This window comes from Berghia stephanieae, chromosome 1 (assembly GCF_034508935.2).
Source record: "Berghia stephanieae isolate SIO BIC M18660-M18661 chromosome 1, UCSD_Bste_1.3, whole genome shotgun sequence".
In the NCBI taxonomy this organism is placed as follows: Eukaryota; Metazoa; Mollusca; class Gastropoda; order Nudibranchia; family Aeolidiidae; genus Berghia; species Berghia stephanieae.
The window spans coordinates 78,335,412-78,355,538 of NC_088360.1; the positions used below are offsets into that span (position 1 = coordinate 78,335,412).

The 20,127-nt window shown below is 33.2% G+C and overlaps 1 protein-coding gene across 4 annotated transcripts in view; it reads right to left on the bottom strand.

Moving 5' to 3' along the window:
• The window catches only part of LOC144958077 (uncharacterized), a 32,463-nt gene extending 13,434 nt beyond the window's left edge, over positions 1-19,029 (bottom strand). For 2 of the 4 annotated variants that reach the window (XR_013642328.1, XM_078889692.1), the window contains exons 1-10: positions 18,709-19,009; positions 13,670-13,924; positions 12,969-13,003; positions 11,277-11,558; positions 10,388-10,686; positions 9,505-9,598; positions 8,073-8,205; positions 6,069-6,129; positions 4,205-4,375; positions 1,735-1,809 (exon numbers count right to left, since the gene is read on the bottom strand). Coding sequence is in view for 1 of the 4 variants with exons in the window: in XM_078889692.1 (XP_078745818.1) it covers positions 1,735-1,809; positions 4,205-4,375; positions 6,069-6,129; positions 8,073-8,205; positions 9,505-9,598; positions 10,388-10,686; positions 11,277-11,558; positions 12,969-13,003; positions 13,670-13,924; positions 18,709-18,872 (1,569 nt within the window). In the remaining 3 variants the exon portion in view is untranslated. Of the gene's footprint in view, positions 1-473; positions 520-1,734; positions 1,810-4,204; positions 4,376-6,068; positions 6,130-8,072; positions 8,206-9,504; positions 9,599-10,387; positions 10,687-11,276; positions 11,559-12,968; positions 13,004-13,669; positions 13,925-18,708 lie in introns of all 4 variants that reach the window. The other 2 variants (XR_013642329.1, XR_013642330.1) reach the window with 2 other exon arrangements.
• Positions 19,030-20,127: the final 1,098 nt, after the last annotated feature.

Consider the following 20,127-nt stretch of genomic DNA (forward strand, 5'->3'; position numbering starts at 1 on the left):
AAAATGAATCATTTGACAACTATCCTATTACTGAGTGAGAAATTTGAATCGGATGAAGCAAACAAGGACAAGACACACCATAATACTGATCTAATTCTAACATATAAAGCAGGCAAAATAATGGCTATACGGTCACTCCATAATTTTTTTCGGAATTGTGCAATTCTTGACTTTCAAAAAATAAATCAAATATTATTTTTGAATTTTCTCTGTGACATTTTCAAATTTATAATAAAATGATAAGAGTTGCAAAACACTGATTTATCACTTATTTATATCCAAACTTACACACTCTGAAGGATTGGAGATCAATATGATTGTATAAACTTACTGACAACAAGTATTAATCTCTAATAGCTCTCCAAACAGGTTATCACACAGGGCTACATAATCAAAAACACTATCCACAAAGACTAGTCAAAGATTAGTTAAAATCAAGCAATTAAATATGTTTATAATAAATAACAATTTACATTATGTGCATAATAAACCCAGTCTGATTACTGTCTGCCAATGACTCTGAAACAAATGATGGGCATTTCAAAATATATCAAACAACAAAATCTAATTCATTAAATTCGTATAAAAATTTTCAATAAAAAAGACATTTACAAATAAATTAATCAAATAATAAAAAATTGCTATGAGGAAATAAAAAGGTGACAGGAATAATCTACAGAGTTGATATACGAAACCAAGGGGATATTAAGAATTTAGGAAAACGTCTGGCACCAGAGCCAATCTTGAAAAGAAAAATATCTAAATTGTATTTTTTTAACATTTTCGATAAACAATCACCACTGTCTTTGTCAGTGGTTTGCTTGTCACTTTATCAGCATTTGCTTATTGTCTTAGAAACATGCAGAAAGTCAGGTCTTGTGAATATGAAGCAAGGACTGACCTTTATTGTTATTTGTATGTTATATTTTAATATTTCAAATAGCATGAGCAGTTGTCTAGAATATGTTGCATGTATGAGATTGTATGATTAATGGGTAACATTAGAGGTTATCATTAAATACTATCACTTTTTACAATTATCAATTCTCTTTTAGTATACTGGATCACATCTTTGCATATATTAATTCCCACTTGCGTGATTTAAAAAAATGTGAATCTGCATCTGACCAATACCTTTCTGATCACAACAAGTAAGTGACAGAGAAAACAGAGATTACATCATACAAGGCAAGCTATAATAGAGACATTATTTAATTGGCACAATCTCTTTCTTGAAACAAATTGTGCAGGTCCAAATTTATCTTCAATTAAAAATCATTATTTCATGAAATAAAAGCTGGTAAATTCACTTGTTGTTTACTTCAAAATAATAATGGGAATTAGTTATCGTTATTCATTTTAGTTAGCCTTTAGCCACTTCGAGGACTCAAAGTCGCGGAAGATTGAATATTAAGTGTCTTTTTGCCTTTTTTCCTTGCATATCACTGGAGCACGAGTAAGATATATATTGCAGGAGTAGGAAATATGAATCTTTATTGATCTGGTTGATCTGATAGGTGTTCACATACGTTTGTTGGGATGACTGATTGGACAATTTAAGCAAAATGCTACTATCCCAATAAAGCAGCTTGCATTGTATTATATATGGAAGGCTTAAGGATTTCAATGGTGAAAGTGAAATGAAATATTACGTGAAACTTTTAGAACTTAACATATTAGATTCTGAAAAATTCTTTAAGTCAGTCTTAATTCAGATAGAATATTATTCAATACCTGAAGATTTTGGTTTGTGGCAGTCGGAAATTCCATCGCTTTAATGGATACCAGTTTTTTCTTCAGCCTCTTTACCTGGGAAGAATACATTATTATTTATATCAACATATTTGACACAAATTAAAAGGAAAAATCTTGAAATTTTGTCAACTGATACATTTTTATGATAAAGGAATTGTATATTAAATAAATATTATAATATTTCCTATCAATATTATTGTTGAATATGCTTTCATAATCTTTTAAGTTATTCACCTTCACCAATAAAAATGTAAATCGTAAGAGGAAAAGATCAAACAGATTCAGAATTCACAAGAAAATGAATATATATTCTTCCACAAACGAGACTTGGAAATGAGCTCTATAAAAGTTGACTGAAACTCTTCGACAAACGGAAAATTCAAATTTTAAAATAAATAAGGGAATCATTAGAGACGAAGGTGATTAAATACAATACATTAAAATGATGGGTGCTATTACTTACTGGAAGTATGACTACCATTGATTTGATGAAGTAGGAATGCTAAATAAGCATGACATTCATATAATATTATAAGTAATGATGACTTCATCAAAGTCAAACAATGCGCCAAACAAAGTTTCCACTGATGAGGTAATTAATACTAGTCCCAGAGTGCAAACCAATTGTTATAGAATGTGTACAATGGGAAACTCAAAATGGGAGATTTAATAAAAAATGGTTACAATCCGTTGAAATCGACGGATACTAACCATTGTGAAAATAAAGAGGAAGTATAATTTTCTACATAATACACGCACAAGCTCAATTGCAGCACAATTGGATGTTCCCAAGACTCATAATTCCAAATTCCTTTCAGAAATTCTACCTACCAGATGATGATCATTATTGGCAAAAAAATAATGAATATCCACTTGGTCACAAGGTTTTCAATAGGACTAGTAATAAAATGAATAACGAGTAAAACAACATCCAATACGACTGGAAAATGGGTACAATCTTGGGGGAAATGCGTACAAGCGTACAATCGCTGAAAATGCGTACAATTCCGCAATTTTTGCAGTAGGTTGGCAGCTCTGCTAGTCTTTCCAAACAGGAAACTGGTTGTCAAAATCAAGTATAAGTACTACACAAAGCCGCTTAAGAAACTACCATTGAGATTAAATATAAACTCAAACACTTCAGATATAATTATAAAGAAAAACAAGCTTTTGTTCATCATATCACCACTGTTGAATGAGGCAAGTCCAATTCAAGGCCATACTTCAAACGTTGACAACAATACAAATAAAAGCCAATTCCTGCCTCTGGAATTTTTCTGACATACATAAATAATCACCATTATCGTCTTTATATTTTAGATGCTCGACAAATCTTGTGTTGTGATCCACGAACAGCAAAAAATAATTACGCAAACTTGATTTTCAATCAATTAATGACAGAACAATCAAAACTGGAATAAATATGATTTCATGTCATTTCATTGAATTAAATAAGGTGAAGTGAATTATAATTACAATAATTATAATGAAGAAATTTTGGCAGACAGTGCGAACAAATCCAAAGAGAAAAAAAAGTAAATACGGAGTCAAAATGAACTTGAACCGTCAACAGCGAGTACGCTTGAGCAAAACAATGGCAGAAAACTAATTTGTGCAGGAGTGAATTACTTACCACTATTGTTCCTTATAATTCGGTACCCAATCAGTGAAGAAACGGTCAACCAGTTTGTTTACAATGTGAAGCCCTACTCAGTGGCATTTATTGAACTTTCGATTGAAAAGTTATTACATAACGCACTTCCGGCATTTGCATTTTACTTTTTCATAATCTTATTTTCCACCATGTCAATGTGGTCAATATTGGCTTACACGAAACAGTGAAATTTATTGCTCGGCTTCTCAGTTAAAATTGGCTACCTTTGGGATCACGACAGGTTTGAAAAGCGAAAAAATAATTTCATGAAGGCTGTGTAGCAATACACTGGGATGTGTTCAGACATGGCAATTCTAAAATGTGTCACTTAACCTTTGCAATATGTCGACCATTAATAATATATCGACCTATGAGCTATGTGTAGCGCTATGGAACATTCCCAATTATGTTTCGTTCATTCGATTACGTTTCATGAATTCTTTCTTTCTTCATTTCATTCCTATTTTTTTTTCTTTCTTTCTTTCCTTTATTTTTACTATTTGAATTTGACGAATTGGCTGATTTCAGTTAATTGACTGAGAATTTACAGGTCTAAAAACACATGCATCTAACTCACTCCTTGTCAACAAGGGATTCAAAGCCTAAGCAAAACCGCATAGTCTCAATACTCACAAAGGACAGAAACATGTGCAGTGTGGGACAAATGAAAGAAGGGGATGGGTATAAAAAGTAAGACATGACACTCCAATTTCACAAAGGAATGTCCACATAATTTGTTTAATCAACAATAAATTTATATTTGAGGATATTTGAGAGAAAGAGGAAAAAATTAACCTTATCTAGAGCCTCATCCCTCTGGGAGATCACTGTAGCAATTTGCTGCTTTGTTATTTCCTTCTGTCTCTCCATTAGCTTTTCCATTTGGAGTGAGGTAGCATGCATTTCATCACAGTTGCTATCAGAAATCTCACTTTCAGGATATACAGTGAAATCTATAAGGTCATTCTGTGATCAAAAGGAAACAAATGAAAAGTAAATCAATCTCGCAAATAAAAGCAAAAACAAAATTTGAACATCAGAAACAATATGACCGTGCTGATGATAATCCATTACAGTACTGGCTGGATTCTAGCACACTGACTTCCAGCACACTCTGCAATACGACACACTGGAGCTGGGTGACCACATGTATTGATTACCTCCCATGAGCATTGGATTCGACATTCTTTTTGGCTTCTCCTAAGAGGATGCTAGAATATAGCGAGTACTGCAGTGCTGCTAACCTTAGACCATGTAAATGTGTACTGGAGAGCCAAAATGAGTAAGATTTTGATAAAATGCGTACAATTCTTCAAAAACGATAATTAGCACTAAATCTGATAATGGGCAATTAGATCATACTAGCAATAATATAATCAATATTGAAATGAATATATAACTTCACACTTTATAGACTACATGTATATGAATAGTAATATCAATTTCAGATCCATGTATATATCTGATATAGCCATATAATAATATATTGAACTCACTTCATGAACTCTTGGGTCAAGAAACAGATAGTGTTTAAGTACACCAAAAAAGATGATGAATGCTACAAGTGATTAAATAATAGAAATTTATCTAAGCGTACAATCCTCAGCAAAATGTGTACAATGAATGAAAATGCATAAAAATATGCATTTTTTAAAAGGTAAGATTGGCACCATTGGTACTGTATAAACTTACATGGCACTGATGGTTCAACTAAGCAGTTTGTCTTGTAACAAAATTAATCAAATTTTGACTGCCATGTTTGAATTTTGATAATTCACTATTGATTTCACTTACAACCAGGTATCCCAAAAGTTCAGTTGGTAGAGCACTCCCCTCATCAGCAAAGGGACTAGTGTCTGCCCCATGTGCAGTTGAGGTTTTTCATGGCCCCTCTCTACCCAAATATCTCAAACTGTTAAGTCAGGTGGAAAGTTTTTTGCGATTGACTTGTGACCTATCCAAAGGGCAACAAGCAATTGTTACTGTTCATTTAATACAGAGACCAGGATTAATTAAAACTCCATGGGCCTTGCAACTCTAAAGGACTTCTTTCTCTTACTCACTCAGTCACAAATTTGACCAAATTTATTATAAAATTACAACTATGAATGTCAACCTGCCAAACTATTGCAACATAACATTGTCAATTGAATTAACACAAGTATATGATAATATGAGGGATTCTAAATCTTACGTCTATAAACAAACGATTGGAACTTATATAAATGGCCTACAGTTCTACACTTGATTTTTGATGATCGATCATAAGATTTAACTCCAAAGGTTGACAAATATTTTTGATGTCTCCTACACTCCTCCTGACTGGTTTATATTCTATTTGTCTACTAAATGAGGTCAAATGGTTTCAAGCAGTCAGTTATCATTTTCAGAAAGTGGCATATTATTTGGTGCACCCTACGGCTCCATCTTGAGCCCAGTGGTTTTTGTCAAGTACACAAAAAAAATATTTTGAATGACCATCACAACATATATAATTGACGTGGTGATGGTTATAGAATGACATTAATTTTTCTTCCTGCTTTGTCAGGCATAGTTTCATACACACCTGTCAAGATTTCGATGATTTTAATTCTTAGAAGAGTGATATGGAATGAGAAAAAAAAAAGAAAAAGAAAAAAAACAAACCCCAGAACTATACCTCTTCAGTTTCATCTATGCATGACTCATCTGTCTGTGAATTGCTGGGTATTGCATCATTGCTGTTTGGATAGGGATGTAATTTGAATCAAAATTAAAATAAGTTATGAAAGGTGAAATGATTAGACCTGTAAATGAGCTCTATAAAAATTGACTGAAACTCTTCGACAAACTGAAGATTCAATTATTTTTTTAAAAATAAGGGCATCATTGGAGAGGAGAGTGATAAATACAATACATTAAAATAGTGGGTGTTATTTCTTACTGGAAGTATGACTGCCATAATTTGATGTAGAAGGAATGCTAAATAAGCATGTCATTCATATAGGTAAAGATGACTTCATCAAAATCATATTCCTGCCTCTGGAATTTTTTTGACATAGTCAGAAAAATAATCACCATTATCATCTTTAACTTCTAGCCATGACCTATTGAATTTATTCCTCACATCTTTATCGATGCTCGACAAGTCTGAATTGCGATCCACGAACAGCTAAGCCATTGTGAGAACATTAGAATAATGTAACAATGAGCAAACTTGATTTTCAATCAGTAAATGACCGAAAAAAAAAAACTTAAATAAATATGACTTCTGGCCAATACACTGAATTATTAAGCAGAAGTGAATTATCAAGAAGAAACTTCGGCAGGCGTAGCGGAAAAATTCAAAGAATCGAAATGAAGGTAAATCGCCACAAAACAGCAAGCTCGCTTGGGCTTGAGCAAAACAATGGCAGAAAACGTCCTGATTTGCACGGGAATTAATTAGGCTACTTACCATTGTTCCTTATAATCAGGTACTCAATCAGTGAAGAAACGGTCAACCAGTTTGTTTACAACGTGAGGCAATCGAAATGTGCTTGTAGCAATCTATCCTAACTTTCGATTTGAAGGTGTCTACATAACATTCGCAATTTACTTTATCATACTTTTGAGACTCGCCAGGTAAATGTGGTCAATTTTGGCTTAGATGAAACAGTGAAATTTATCGCTCGGTGGCTCAGTTAAAAATTGGCTACAGTTGGGATCAGACGGGTTTGGAAAGTGAAAAAATAATTTAACGAAGGATGTGTGAAAATACCCAGGGATGTGTTCAGACACGCCTTTTATAAAAAGCGTCGCTTAGTCTTGACAATATATACATCGTTAATATAAACGGTCCCCATGTGCTATGCGTAGCGCTGTGGAACACTCCTAATTTACTTTACGGTCATTGACTATGATTTGTGAATTCTTTCTTTTTTTATTTATTTCTTTCTTTCTTTCCTTTTTTTAAATATTTGAATTTGACAAATTGACTGATTTCAGTTAATTGACTGAGAATTTACAGGTCTAAATGATGCATAAATAAATGTTGTTGTAATCAGGCAGAAAGTGTCATTCTGAGGATATAATAACTGAGAGAGAGAGAGAGAGAGAGAGAGAGAGAGAGAGAGAGAGAGAGAGAGAGGGGAGAGAGAGAGAGAGAGAGAGAGAGAGAGAGAGAGAGAGAGAGAGACACACACACATAGAGAGCTGACAGAGAGAGACAGAGAAATTTTACCTTGAATTTAAAGGTCATTAGCAATAAAATTTTCGGACAGAATGCAAAATAAATTGGCACAAAGTTGAAATATCTCCCATTTATCAGCTTATGGCAATGTGACTATGGTTCAAATTGAAAAACAGATCGGTCATTCAATCTTTTAACAATGACAAATTTGTAAAACCCAATGCAACACTCCCTTTTATCCACATAATAAGACGATTGCAAAATTCTGGTCCTAATTACCGCAAAGAGCTCAGGTGTGAATGAATACCTAGTGAAAGGAAATGATATTATAAATATTGTAAGAGTGCTGGAACAAAAGAGGGCTCTACCAGGAAATTTTTATCCATATAGTCTGTTGGTATATTATAGAGCTTAATGATATTGTGGAAATGGAATATTAATGTGCAAAATTAATTATTTCTAAAATATAAATATTTTATCAAATCGACAAATCAGTTTTCAAATGTTTCTTACCGCTTTGCTGCCCTCAGTCGAACACTATCCAGATCACTGTTTGCAGCATCCCTGTCCAAATTTGCAGATCGAATCAATTGGGATACTGCTTTCTCACCTTCTTTCTCAGCACGTCTGACTTCATCAATTAAAGCTATTTAAACAGAAATAAATAATTACATTAGAAACGTGCAACCATTTGTATAACTCAAAACTTGATCTATCAGTTCATTGTTATTAAATGAACACCAGGATACAAGAATTGATCACTCCTGGCCCATTGATCGTCCTTGAGGAGTGACCCTAAAGAAAAGAAAACTGTAATGTTCATTTTATGGGATTCAGATTAAACAACATTTATGTTTAGTATGATATCATTTTTTAAAATCACAAAAATGTATAGGGACCTCAATAAATTTGAGGCAATATAAGAAAACCATGGATAAAAATCTGAACAAGTGTGTATAAAAGGTGCCAAACAAAGCAAGAAAGAAAAATACAAGAAAAAAATCATTTTCAGATTTTTTTCTTACACCAATGCCTCCCCCTAATTTCTCAATTTGACAATTACAATCAATCAAATATTCATATTTATCTCAATTTTTAGGAATTTAAATCTAAAAATAAACATTCAACTACTAATAAAGTTATCTTAATTATTTTCAAGTCCACGCTTAACAACCAGACGATGAAAAATAAAATTGAAACTTTAAAAAAAAAAGGGATAAATTTGCAAGAAGATTTTTGGAATAAGAGTTAACAATAATCCCAAACCTAAAATTTTCCTCTTCTTCTTCTTCATAAAAACCGACTAACTCTGCCAGACATTACTGTCATTGTTATATATCCAAAATAAATATAACCCAATCAATCAATCAATCAATCAATCAATCAATAAAGAAATAAATAAACAAATAAATAAATAAATAAGTTTAAAAAACAAGGTATCTTCCTGATGGTCTGAAGTACATTTTTAAAAGTCTCAATTGATACCAACAGGTAGCCTGTTCCATAAGAGGAATATACTTGGAAAAATTAGTAAAAATTACTGTCAATATTGATTGGGGAATTTAAAAAACCCAAAAAACATATACCCTGACTGTCTAGTTTGTAGTTATGGAGTGAAATAATAAACAAAAGAAATGCATAAATAAGATGATAATATGAAAAATTATTGAAAAAAGCCTTATGAGACCTTATCAGAATGGGGAAATACATGCCCACCATGTTGGATGCTGCAGCCTGAATATCCGGCACATGTGCATAGTTTTCCCTCCACCTTAAAAAATGGCAAGGATAAGGGGAAGAAGGGGAAGAGACAAGGAAAATGATACATTGATTGTCCATTGAGAAATTGATTAAGTGCTTTAATAGCGTTTCGGTTCAACCTAGACTTTTAAAAACTATAGTTGGAATTGTTATTTCCAATTAAAATGCATTTATTGATACTTACCAAATATAGCCTCTGTATTCTTAGTGTCTTGATCCTCGGTATTAAGTTTTATTAACTCCAAATCCCTCTTGTGCTCTTTTAGCTCCATTTTCAGCTGCACATTGGAATTACAAAAACATATTCAGTCAAAAATGATAAAATGAGCTCATCCTCCTTAACTTCCACCTTTCACTTCCACATGAACATCCATAGTTTTTTTTATGTTTATCTTTGTTGAACTTAGTTTTAGCATTATTTGAATTTGAATTTAAATCCATTGTTGCTTGAAAACTGTTTGATACAACAGAAATATCAAGGAATCCCAAGTTGATTAAAATGAAAAAGTAACATAAGGTTATCGGATATTCATAATCTGAATCACACTTAATCTTCTATTTCTTACTGAAAATAAATTCAAGCCTATGCTTGTGTTATGGTTTAAGAAAGATAAGTAATATAATATCTTATTGTTCATTCAAACCTAATGCATGGACCTGGGTTGAGTTGATTTGAGATCAGAAAGTTCACATTTCGTGTTATTAAGAGTGTGGAAGTGTCTGTTATTGGAGATGAAGGCAACCAATTGTTTGGTATTGTATTTAAAGGTCATAACATGTAGCGCCTAATAAGGGATCGTTTTTTCAAACTTAAAATTTTTATGTGTAACTTTAAATAAGTCTTTTTCTTCTTTCTTAAATACAATATTTATTTCATTATCGTCCCCTCAGTAAATTCTCTTTTCTTTACACCATTTGTTATAACTAAAATGTTTCTCCCCAGTGACTGCAATTCAAGGTCTTTGTCATATTATTCAATGATCACAAGACATCAATAAATCAGAGCTTATAAATTGATGCAAAAATAATATCTTGAAAAATAAAAAAAGGATAAGATATGGACAAACCTCTTTGTTTTCTATTTTCAAGACAGATATTTCTTGAAGTAATCGGGTTATATGGCTGACATTGTCTTGCCGATCCTGGCTTAAAGAGCCATTAGAGATGGACATAATGGGTGTGTTCAAGTTCATTGGTGGCACAAATGCCTGTTGATGACCTGCACTACTACCAACTGTCTGGAACACAGGAACAGACTGAGGAATGTTAGAAGTAGGATGAGCTGCATAGTCTTCTAGACTGACATCACCCTGTTTCAGATCCGCTATTTGTCCGTTGGAAAGGATTTTATTGCTTTCTTGAGTCCCTTGTGAATGAAAAAAATTTTTTAAAATAATTAAAAACAAAAAAACTTGAGAAGACAAAGGGATGAATATTGAGAACAGGATCTGCTTAAAAGAGGGCTTTAAGTGAAGGAAAGGATGCATTTGAGTAATTTGAAGAACAACACATTGATCTAATAGCTTGTCAAAAACAATTTGTTTGCAAGACGCGCTTAAGATGAGAAAAAGAACAACATTTTGAGAGTCACCAGTTTCATTCAATGAAATAGAATAAAGGTCAATAATGGTTTGGTTTTAAATCAAATTTTTAAAAAGCTTAATTTAAAATGGAATACAAAATAACCTAAAATATAGGTTTTCATATCCATGGTATATAAATAATAACATAACAATAACTATGGTCTCATTGTTAATAAGAAAATCATTGTGTGGCCAAGCTTTCTTTCCTTTTCCATTTCATAAAAAAAATAGGATTTTAAAAGTAACTCTTTGCTATTGACATTAAATGTTTTCATTTTTTTTTTTTTTTTTTCAAAATATGTACAACTATCATTAACCATTAAATTAAAAAATGGTCGCAACGATGTTGGAACCAATTTGAAGGGAAGCTCACCTCCTTGATTGTTGTTCGGAGTGACTGATGGCAGACCCATATAAGACGAAGAGGCTATACTAGTTAAGCTGGATGTAAGCAATGGATTTTGCTGAGGGTATTGGTACTGATACATTGGTGTATAGTAGGGTGGTGCCACATACTGCGGCTGATTTCCAAGAGATGCAGGCTGGGCCCCAGGGGGTTGTGTCATCAAGGCATTTGGCAGAGGTCGATTGAGTTCTGCCTTACTCACTGGAGCACTTTGTTGAGGAATTATCACAGAAGATGTCATAACTGCATCTGGATTAATGGTATCATTATTGAAATAATTAAATGAGTCAAGAAGAGAGAATATGTTAAACTATATCCATGATCAATACTACTACTACTACTACTACTACTACTAATAATAATAATAATAATAATAATAATAATAATATAATAAAAATAATAATAATAATAATAAGCGTTTGTCAACTGAATCTTGAGCTCGAACCCTGTGGCTGAGGAAAAAACAAGTAATCTCATTCCAAGATAGAGACAGAAAGCAAGTTGGAAAACAGATATTGAGGGATAGAAGACGAGTAAGTACCTCCCTGCCCACTATGGAGGTCAGGAACCTCGCCCAGTGACTGACTGAGATATTAAAACTGTTGCAATATAAATGTTACTTAGCGTTGAGTATTACCAAATAATAATACTACATGAAATACATAAAGCAAATGATATTGAGCATTAGGATATACAAAAAAATGCCCAGATTACGAAATGATTGAGCACAAAATACTTGATTACCATGTAGAGTCTGTAAGTCTTAATTGCATTTTTCTTGGTATGTCAGTTAGAATTTTAGGTAGATTCGTTGCTATAAAAAACATGAATACAACCGGTACATTTTCTATTGCAATAATATTTTTTCAACAAAGATATCCCTGCATCTAAAACTTGATTTAATACGGCAAATTATGCCCATGAACATTGTTCATATATGACCTTTTCCAAATTTTAAAGAATATTTCTGTGTCCTTTAAAATACTACATAGTTGCCAATTCAGGAGAAAGAAATCTACTGAGCTTTTGTGGTAGGCCCACCAACATATAACCAAAAGCCATTTTTATGACAATAAAAAAATAGACATGTTTTTTTTTTCTTGTTTGCTGGATGGAGGAAGTGATATATTTGAGTCTCTAGCTTATTTGTCTAATAGGAAATTTATTTTTTCGGCCTACGTACAATGATATAATACATTTAATAATTGGATTTACAAAAGTTCAAAATTTTATGGAATTTCAAAATGTTTACAGAAATACATAACAATGCAGAAAATCAGAAATCCTGAAGCTAAGCAATATACATCGACAATGTTACACATAAAAAACATAAGTTTTGAGGTATTTTGAAAAGAATTCTGCATTATCAATGCCTCTGATATGTCTTGGAAGGGAGTTCCAGAAAAGTGATGCCGAATATTCAAAGAGTTGTTAGCAAATATTGCAAGTCATTTTTGACCTCATGAAAATGTGATTATCAGACTTCGTTTGTAAGTTTCTGACTGGCATGCAGAAATTAAAGCATTTCGTCAATTCTAAGGCCTGAAGGTTTACTGTTATATTAATAAAATGGCAAAATTAATAAGACATAAATCTGGGCAGTTGCACAAGTAGTGAGTGTGCATAATGTTTATTAAAAAGACAATAATAGTATAAAACCTGTTTGGTGGCCATCTTGAATTTGAGAATCCATCCTGAAAATTAAACCAAAAAAATGCAAGATAATAACAATAAACTTTAATGAAGAAAATAAAAGAAAGACATGAACTTTTGTAAAAGCAGTGACAAATCTAGCCAGCATAGAGATGGAGAGAGAGAGAGAGAGAGAGAAGAGAGAGAGAGAGAGAAGAGAGAGAGAGAGAGAGAGAGAGAGAGAGAGAGAGAGAGAGAGGATGAGAAGAGGTACCATAACTCTAATAACTTATTACATTAATGAGGTACCAGATGGCTGAGTGGTTAAGGCATTGCACTGTGACTCTGCCCAGGAGGTCCCGATTTTGAACCCAACTTCAGGCACTTTTGTTTTTCTTGTGGACAAGATTATAAACACCTATTTTGCTCCCTTTGGACAACAAAGGTTATTCCTGTAGACATCAGACATTTGTTTGAGGGACTATCTTCCTTCATGAAATGTCTTGGCGATGACATCTAAAGATACCATGAAGAAGGGTGTAATTTTCTAAATTGTTAAAAATTATAATTAATAAGAGAAACTGCTGGAATTATTTTTAAAATTTGTAATTTATGAAATGACTTTTGCATTGAATAAGATAAAATCGAACTCAAAAATGTTTTTCTAAGGAAAGAGAAGAAAATCAATTATTATAGTATTTATCAAAATTCAAAATGTGTTTACTGACTGTAAGGAAGGATCTGTCAAATTCAGTTGACTGTTGTTTGATGGATCCTTGTTTTCAACATCAGAAGATTCACTACCAGCATCAAGCTCTTCGTCTCCATCTCTTTGAAAAAGAAGGCCTTTTTTCTTTGCTCTTGGTAGTCGCTGATGAAGTTCCAGATTGACACTGGGATTCTGGTAGAGATCTACCAAATATTTTTCCATCTTTGCCTCCAAGGCAACTCGATGATTTCTCTCTTCCTCAATAATGTCATCCCTAAAGAACAAAAGAACAAAAAAATGGCACCAACATTTATTTTTGTTTTGGTGGTTTTATGGATTTTGTGTCAAGTTAAGGAGGAAATGGGAAATTTAAGTTTATGGATTTTTTTTTTTTGTTTCTTTTTTTTATTTTCTATTTTTTTCTTGTGATGCAGACAGCTAGCGCTGAGTCAATTAGCCCATGGTGTCAGGTAATCCTTTGATGTCAGTTAACAAGCATTGCGTGTCTGACCTAGTTGGTGTCAGAGGGACAGTGGAATTGTGTTGATAGGAAAGCTTTTTTCACGTGATACGATATTAACGTGCCGAACTGGTTCAATGTGAAACGCATTTTTATTACCTTTTTAAATTGTATTTTTTAAAGTATTTTTCTCAAACCAAGATGGAATTAAGATGTAGCGACTAAGCAAAGTGGTTATTTAGAAAAAATTCAGTTTTTCAGGAATGTGTATCGTATAAGCGGAGTGTGCAATAGCCGATGTGCGATTAAAAGCGGAGTGAACTGTATATGATACACAAAATACAATTGGCATTTTTCCAGACTGTTGGGTATTTCTTATGACTTTGGCTTTTTGAGTAAAAATCTATTTAGCAAACTTGGAAAAGGTGTCTGGAAATCAAATTTTTCATTATTCGATCGATTTCTTGGAATAATAATGACATCCAAAACATTAATATCTTGGTTGGAATAAGGAAGGAAAAAAGGAAGGAAAAAGTTTTCACACATCTTATAAACAGCGTTGTGTTTTTTTTGCTCCTCTATTGAAGGTGTAAAAAAAACACCATTTTATGCACCGTCACAACACATGCACAATCTACACTTTTAGTGTCTCTATTTCAATGTCACTCGCCATCGACCATCAAGTCCTCTTTATCCTCCGAACCATGCATGTGTTTCAAAATGGCTTTTTGCATCTGAGCAAGAATATGAATTTTCATTACATTTAAAACTTATTGATGGCCAGCGTTTAAGTTTAGGTTAAATACTCAAACATCCGCCAGCCAAAAGTTGACATACATAAAACTGTGTCTAATGTTAACATTTATAGTCTGATTGATAAAACTAATCACTAACAGGCTGTCAAAAAAATAACAGGGCTGAATCTGCATTCCTTGTATAATAGTGAAGTTCTTGGATTTATCTTTAAACTTTATTGTGAATATTATTTGTAAAAATAAATAATATTGCTTGGCCTTGCATTTGCTAGTTGACTATTCAAATAGACAGGAAAGTGGAATAGCCTTTTTTTTGTGTGTGATCGAGTTTAATGCCATTTATTTTTTTTTTTTTTACTTGATCACTGAAATGGAATGTTTAAATATGGTCTCTGTGTAAACAAAGGAAGATGGCGGCAGGGACCTAACTCATTTACCAATGCCCAGGTCCTTGTAGGTCCTCTTCACTCGACTTTATTTCTTCATTGTCTTTGTCATTTAAGTATCTTCCGGTCTTATAATCTGTAGTGCATTTATAATTGTACAAAACATTTTGGTCAGACCAAAATTTGTTTATCTGCTCTTGACGATATTTAGGGACTTTGCGTTCACAACAGACATATTTTCATTGTTACAGTTTTTATCTGTATCATGCAAAAACAGCCAAACTAACAATTAAAAGTAGCTGAAATATTATTAGTATTAAACTCTCTTTATAGCCACTAGAAAGCAGCAGAAAAATTTCGGATTTTTTTGGTTAGTTTTACTTCAGATATTCTGCCAAATGACAAAATCTCAGAATAAGGGAAGTAATCCATATTTAGCTCTTATTTTTGTTTTAACCTTTGCATTTATTAATTAATTCTTTTTATATTAATTTTATCTTATAGTTTTTAGATATGATTTGAAACATTTACTAAGTCCTTTAAAGCATCTCATGCGAATATTATCTATATTAATGGTTACTCTATACTTCCTCGTGGAAATGTCTTTTATATTGCACAATGAAATCCATATATGGCCCGATATAATATATCGTAGTGTTTTTATGCATCTCCATTGACAGTGTATCTTAACGGATCGTTTTTATACACCTCCGTCATGCATGCGCATCCCACCAAATTTCATCAGCGATATTGTGTTTCTGTATTTGGACATGGCGAAAGTTATATTGTGACTTCCGTAGGATGTTTTTGTTAATAAATTTATATAAAAATAATAATAATTTAAAAAATCGAAATATGAAATTAGAAAATATAAGTTACATTGAAGGTAAAATAATGTTTTAGAAAGACCTTATTAAATGTGATGAACAGTCAGGTGGCTCTGTAGCGCAGTGGACAAGCTGTCAGACTCTAACCTTGAAAGTAACGGGTTCGATTCCCATTGTAGACATATTTTTCTTCTTCTTTTTTTTTATTTATTTTATTTTTGTTTGCTTTTTATCTTTCTTTTTTCTTTATTTTTTTTTCAAAAACTTTTTATCATGTTCTTAAAAAACTTCGATTTTAATTTTCTAAAATCATTTATTTATTTGAGATCAGTATTTGTGTGCCATGTTTCTTTTTACTTTTGACTTTTTAAATTATTGTTATTATTCTTTAATTTATTATCATTGTATAAACGTACATCGGTAATCACTAAGCAGCGTGCTATACTACAATCTAAAACTATTTGAACCTCCAACGGAGTTCATAAAAAGGCTGTCATTATCCCCAGACAGGTGTCTGGGGATAACGAAAATTGGTATCCCCAGACACCTGTCTGGGGATAACGAAAATTCGTTTTATCCCCAGACACCTGTTTGGGAATAACCAAATTTCGTTATCCCCCAGACACATATTTACAACTCCGCTCTTTTAAACAATTATCCACATTCCAGAATATGGAATGTTTCCGAATGCACATAGAAATAATGAAAGTTAATAAAATATCTATAAAAACATAAAACTAACCAACATTAAATCAGTTGTTACTACATATACACAATATGCGTCGACTTCGAAATGGGTGTCATGGCCGAATGGTTTAGTCGTCTGCCCTGGAAGTTTTACCAGATTCGACTTTGTGGTTTCAAATCCTGGTTCCGCCACTTTTTTTTTTTTTTTTTTAAATTTCTCTTCTTTTTACAGAACGTTGCAAGGGATAAATGTCCCATCCATCCCCCCCCCCCCCCCACCTTTTTTTTTTGTGCGAGTCTATTCTTTTCTCCTTTTTGTTTGGCCTTTTGTTCCGTTTCTGAGCATGAATCTCTTAAAATTGTTTTTATTTTTTAAAAAAAATATTGTTTTTTTTTTCTCCTCTATCTGACCATTTGGTTGCTCTCTGAATATTTCTGTTTGTTTGATTTGTAATCATTTATCCTTTTTAGTCACTTTTTGAGATCGGAGTGGGGACAAATATGACAATTTGTTAGAAACTAGAAAGGAACTAAGAGAGAGAGAGAGAGAGAGAGAGAGAGAGAGAGAGAGTAGAGAGTTTTAAAAAAAAGAGGTGGGGGGAGGATGGATGGGACATTTATCCCTTGCACTGTTCTGTAAAAAGAGACGGAATGTAAAAAAAAAAAAAAAAAATTGTGGCAGAACCAGGATTTGAACCCGCAACATCGATTCTGGTAATACTTCCAGGGCAGACGACTAAACCATTCGGCCATGACACCCACTTCGAAGTGGACGCATATTGTGTATATAGTAACGACTGATTTAATGTTGGTTGATTTTATGTTTTTATAGATATTTTATTAACTTTCCTTAATTCTTTTTTTTTAACTTTCTCTCTCTCTCTCTCTCTCTCTCTCTCTCTCTCTCTCTCTCTCTCTCTCTTCTCTCTCTCTCTCTCTCTCTCTCTCTCTCTTGGTTCCTTTCTAGTTTCTAGCAAATTGTCATATTCGTCCCCACTCCGATCTCAAAAAGTGTCTAAAAAGAATAAATAATTAAAAAGCATACAAACAGAAATATTCAGAGAGCGAAAATGGTCAGATAGAGGAGAAAAAGAAAACAATAATTTTTTTTCAATAAAAACAATTTTTTGAAATTCATGCTCAGAAACGGAACAAAAGGCCAAACAAAAAGGGGAAAAGAATAGACTCGCACAAAACAAAAACAAAGAAAAAACAAACAAAAAAAAAAACAAGTGGCGAAACCAGGATTCGAACCCACAACGTCGATTCTGGTAAAAGTTCCAGGGCAGACGACTAACCATTCGGCCATGACATCCACTTCGAAGTCGACGCATATTGTGTATATGTAGTAACAACTGATTTAATGTTGGTTAGTTTTATGTTTTTATAGATATTTTATGAACTTTCCTTATTTCTATGTAAATTTGGAAACATTCCATATTCTGGAATGTGGATAATTGTTTAAAGGAGCGGAGTTTCAAATATATGTCTGGGGATAATGAATTTTGGTTATCCCCAGACAGGTGTCTGGGGATAATCACAGCGGCATAAAAACGCCACCTTAATATATACTCATGATTATTTCAATTTTGAATCTATTGAATACTTATGTATCATATATCTATGATATCTATGTATATATTTGATATTTACAATGTATATTATTGTTTAATATCTTTGTATTATATATAACCCATGACATTTGTCATTTGAGGTATTCAAGGCCAAGGCAAGGGTCTTCCCCGAGTCTGAGGCTGAGGCGAGTGGCACTCTTTAATATTATATATCTAGCCTACTATTATTATATGGAAATGGAAGTTCTTCCACTTCCGCCTATTCTAAACATAGAATTTCTAGGTATGTTTCTATTCTCAAAATATCTAGATGGGAAATAAAAAGACAGGGAAAACACAAAATGAAAACTAAGAAAATTTGTCACAAACTTTTGATCATTTTCGTCTCTCAAACGTATAATTCTTTGCTTCGCGTCTTCCAGTGCAGTCCTCAATGAGGAAACCAAAACCTTTCCATCCGCCGATAGTTTATTGAATCCCTTATCAGGATCCCTATTCAATTTCCGTCTGAATTCATCATTATAGGTCTCCATTATATCAAGAATTGTTTACTCCTTCTACACTTGCGCACCCACTGGAATCTATCTAGTCATTAGTCAAAGACAGTGTCAGACCGTGGCCTACGGTCAGACAGAACCAGAGCATAGCCTTCGTCAACACCAGGGTTGCCAGATTATTTTTCAACAAAATGCCAGGAGAAGACTCAAAAAATGCCAAAACACTCAAAAAAATGCCAAAGTCTGTTGACTCCCACCCCCTCTAAGAAAACTACTCACTTTTGATAGACAATTTACTATCATATCCTGGTGGCTTGCGTGTTTTCTTTTCTTTTTTTTTCTTTTTTTTTTTAAATTATACTAAATTTCCCGTTGGGGTAATTTTTTACCTACTGACTACTAAGTGGAGTGCTAAACCACTACACCACGGTCGAGAAAAGGTGTCATTTGAAGTATAATATACAAGAAAAGAAAATGCCAAATGAAAATGCCAAATGCCAAATGATTTTTCTAATGCCAAACGGTTTTCAAAAATGCCAGATTTTTGGAATCTGGCATTTAAAATGCCAAACTGGCAACCCTGGTCAACACAGAGCTCGGAATTCCAAAGTAAACACAATCGAGTAAACAAGTTTGAGAGTTAAACCCCCTGACTTGAAGAGAGTCATTAGTCATTAGTCGTAGTCAGTAGAGAAGCCTGTTTTAATTACCGACATCACAGTATTTTATGAAACCAACCCACGGGTGCGGAAAAATAAAATAGCTTAATCTTCACAAAATATAATCAAAGGCCAACGGGTGCATTAGAATGCTTTAAAAAGCCGACGTGCACTTATTTGTAGGTCTGATAATCCAAATTGTTGTGGGCCCGTTGTAATGGAAACACCTCAAACCAAGGCAACAATATTGTACGGCTATGTGGTCTTGTGGTATGACACTCGCTTTGGATAGGAAGGTCCTGGGTTCGAGCCTGGTTCGGCACATAGGTGAGTCCTTGGAAAAGGCTCTTTACTCACATTCTCTCATTATACTCAGGTGTAAAATGAGTACCTGGCATTAACAGTGTTGTCTCTGTCCGAAAAAAAATTGTAATACCGCCTAACAGGCGTCATGCCCCGTCCTAAGGGTTGAGTGTTGCTGTTGTCCAAGGAGCCTTTAAAGCACTTTGAGCACGTTTAGTGGATATTGCTCTATATAAAAGCTCATATAAATCCCCATTTGATTTCCTGGATTCTAGACTTTCTTTTAGAGAGAGCACAATTTGTAGAAATTAATGGAAACAAATCTAATA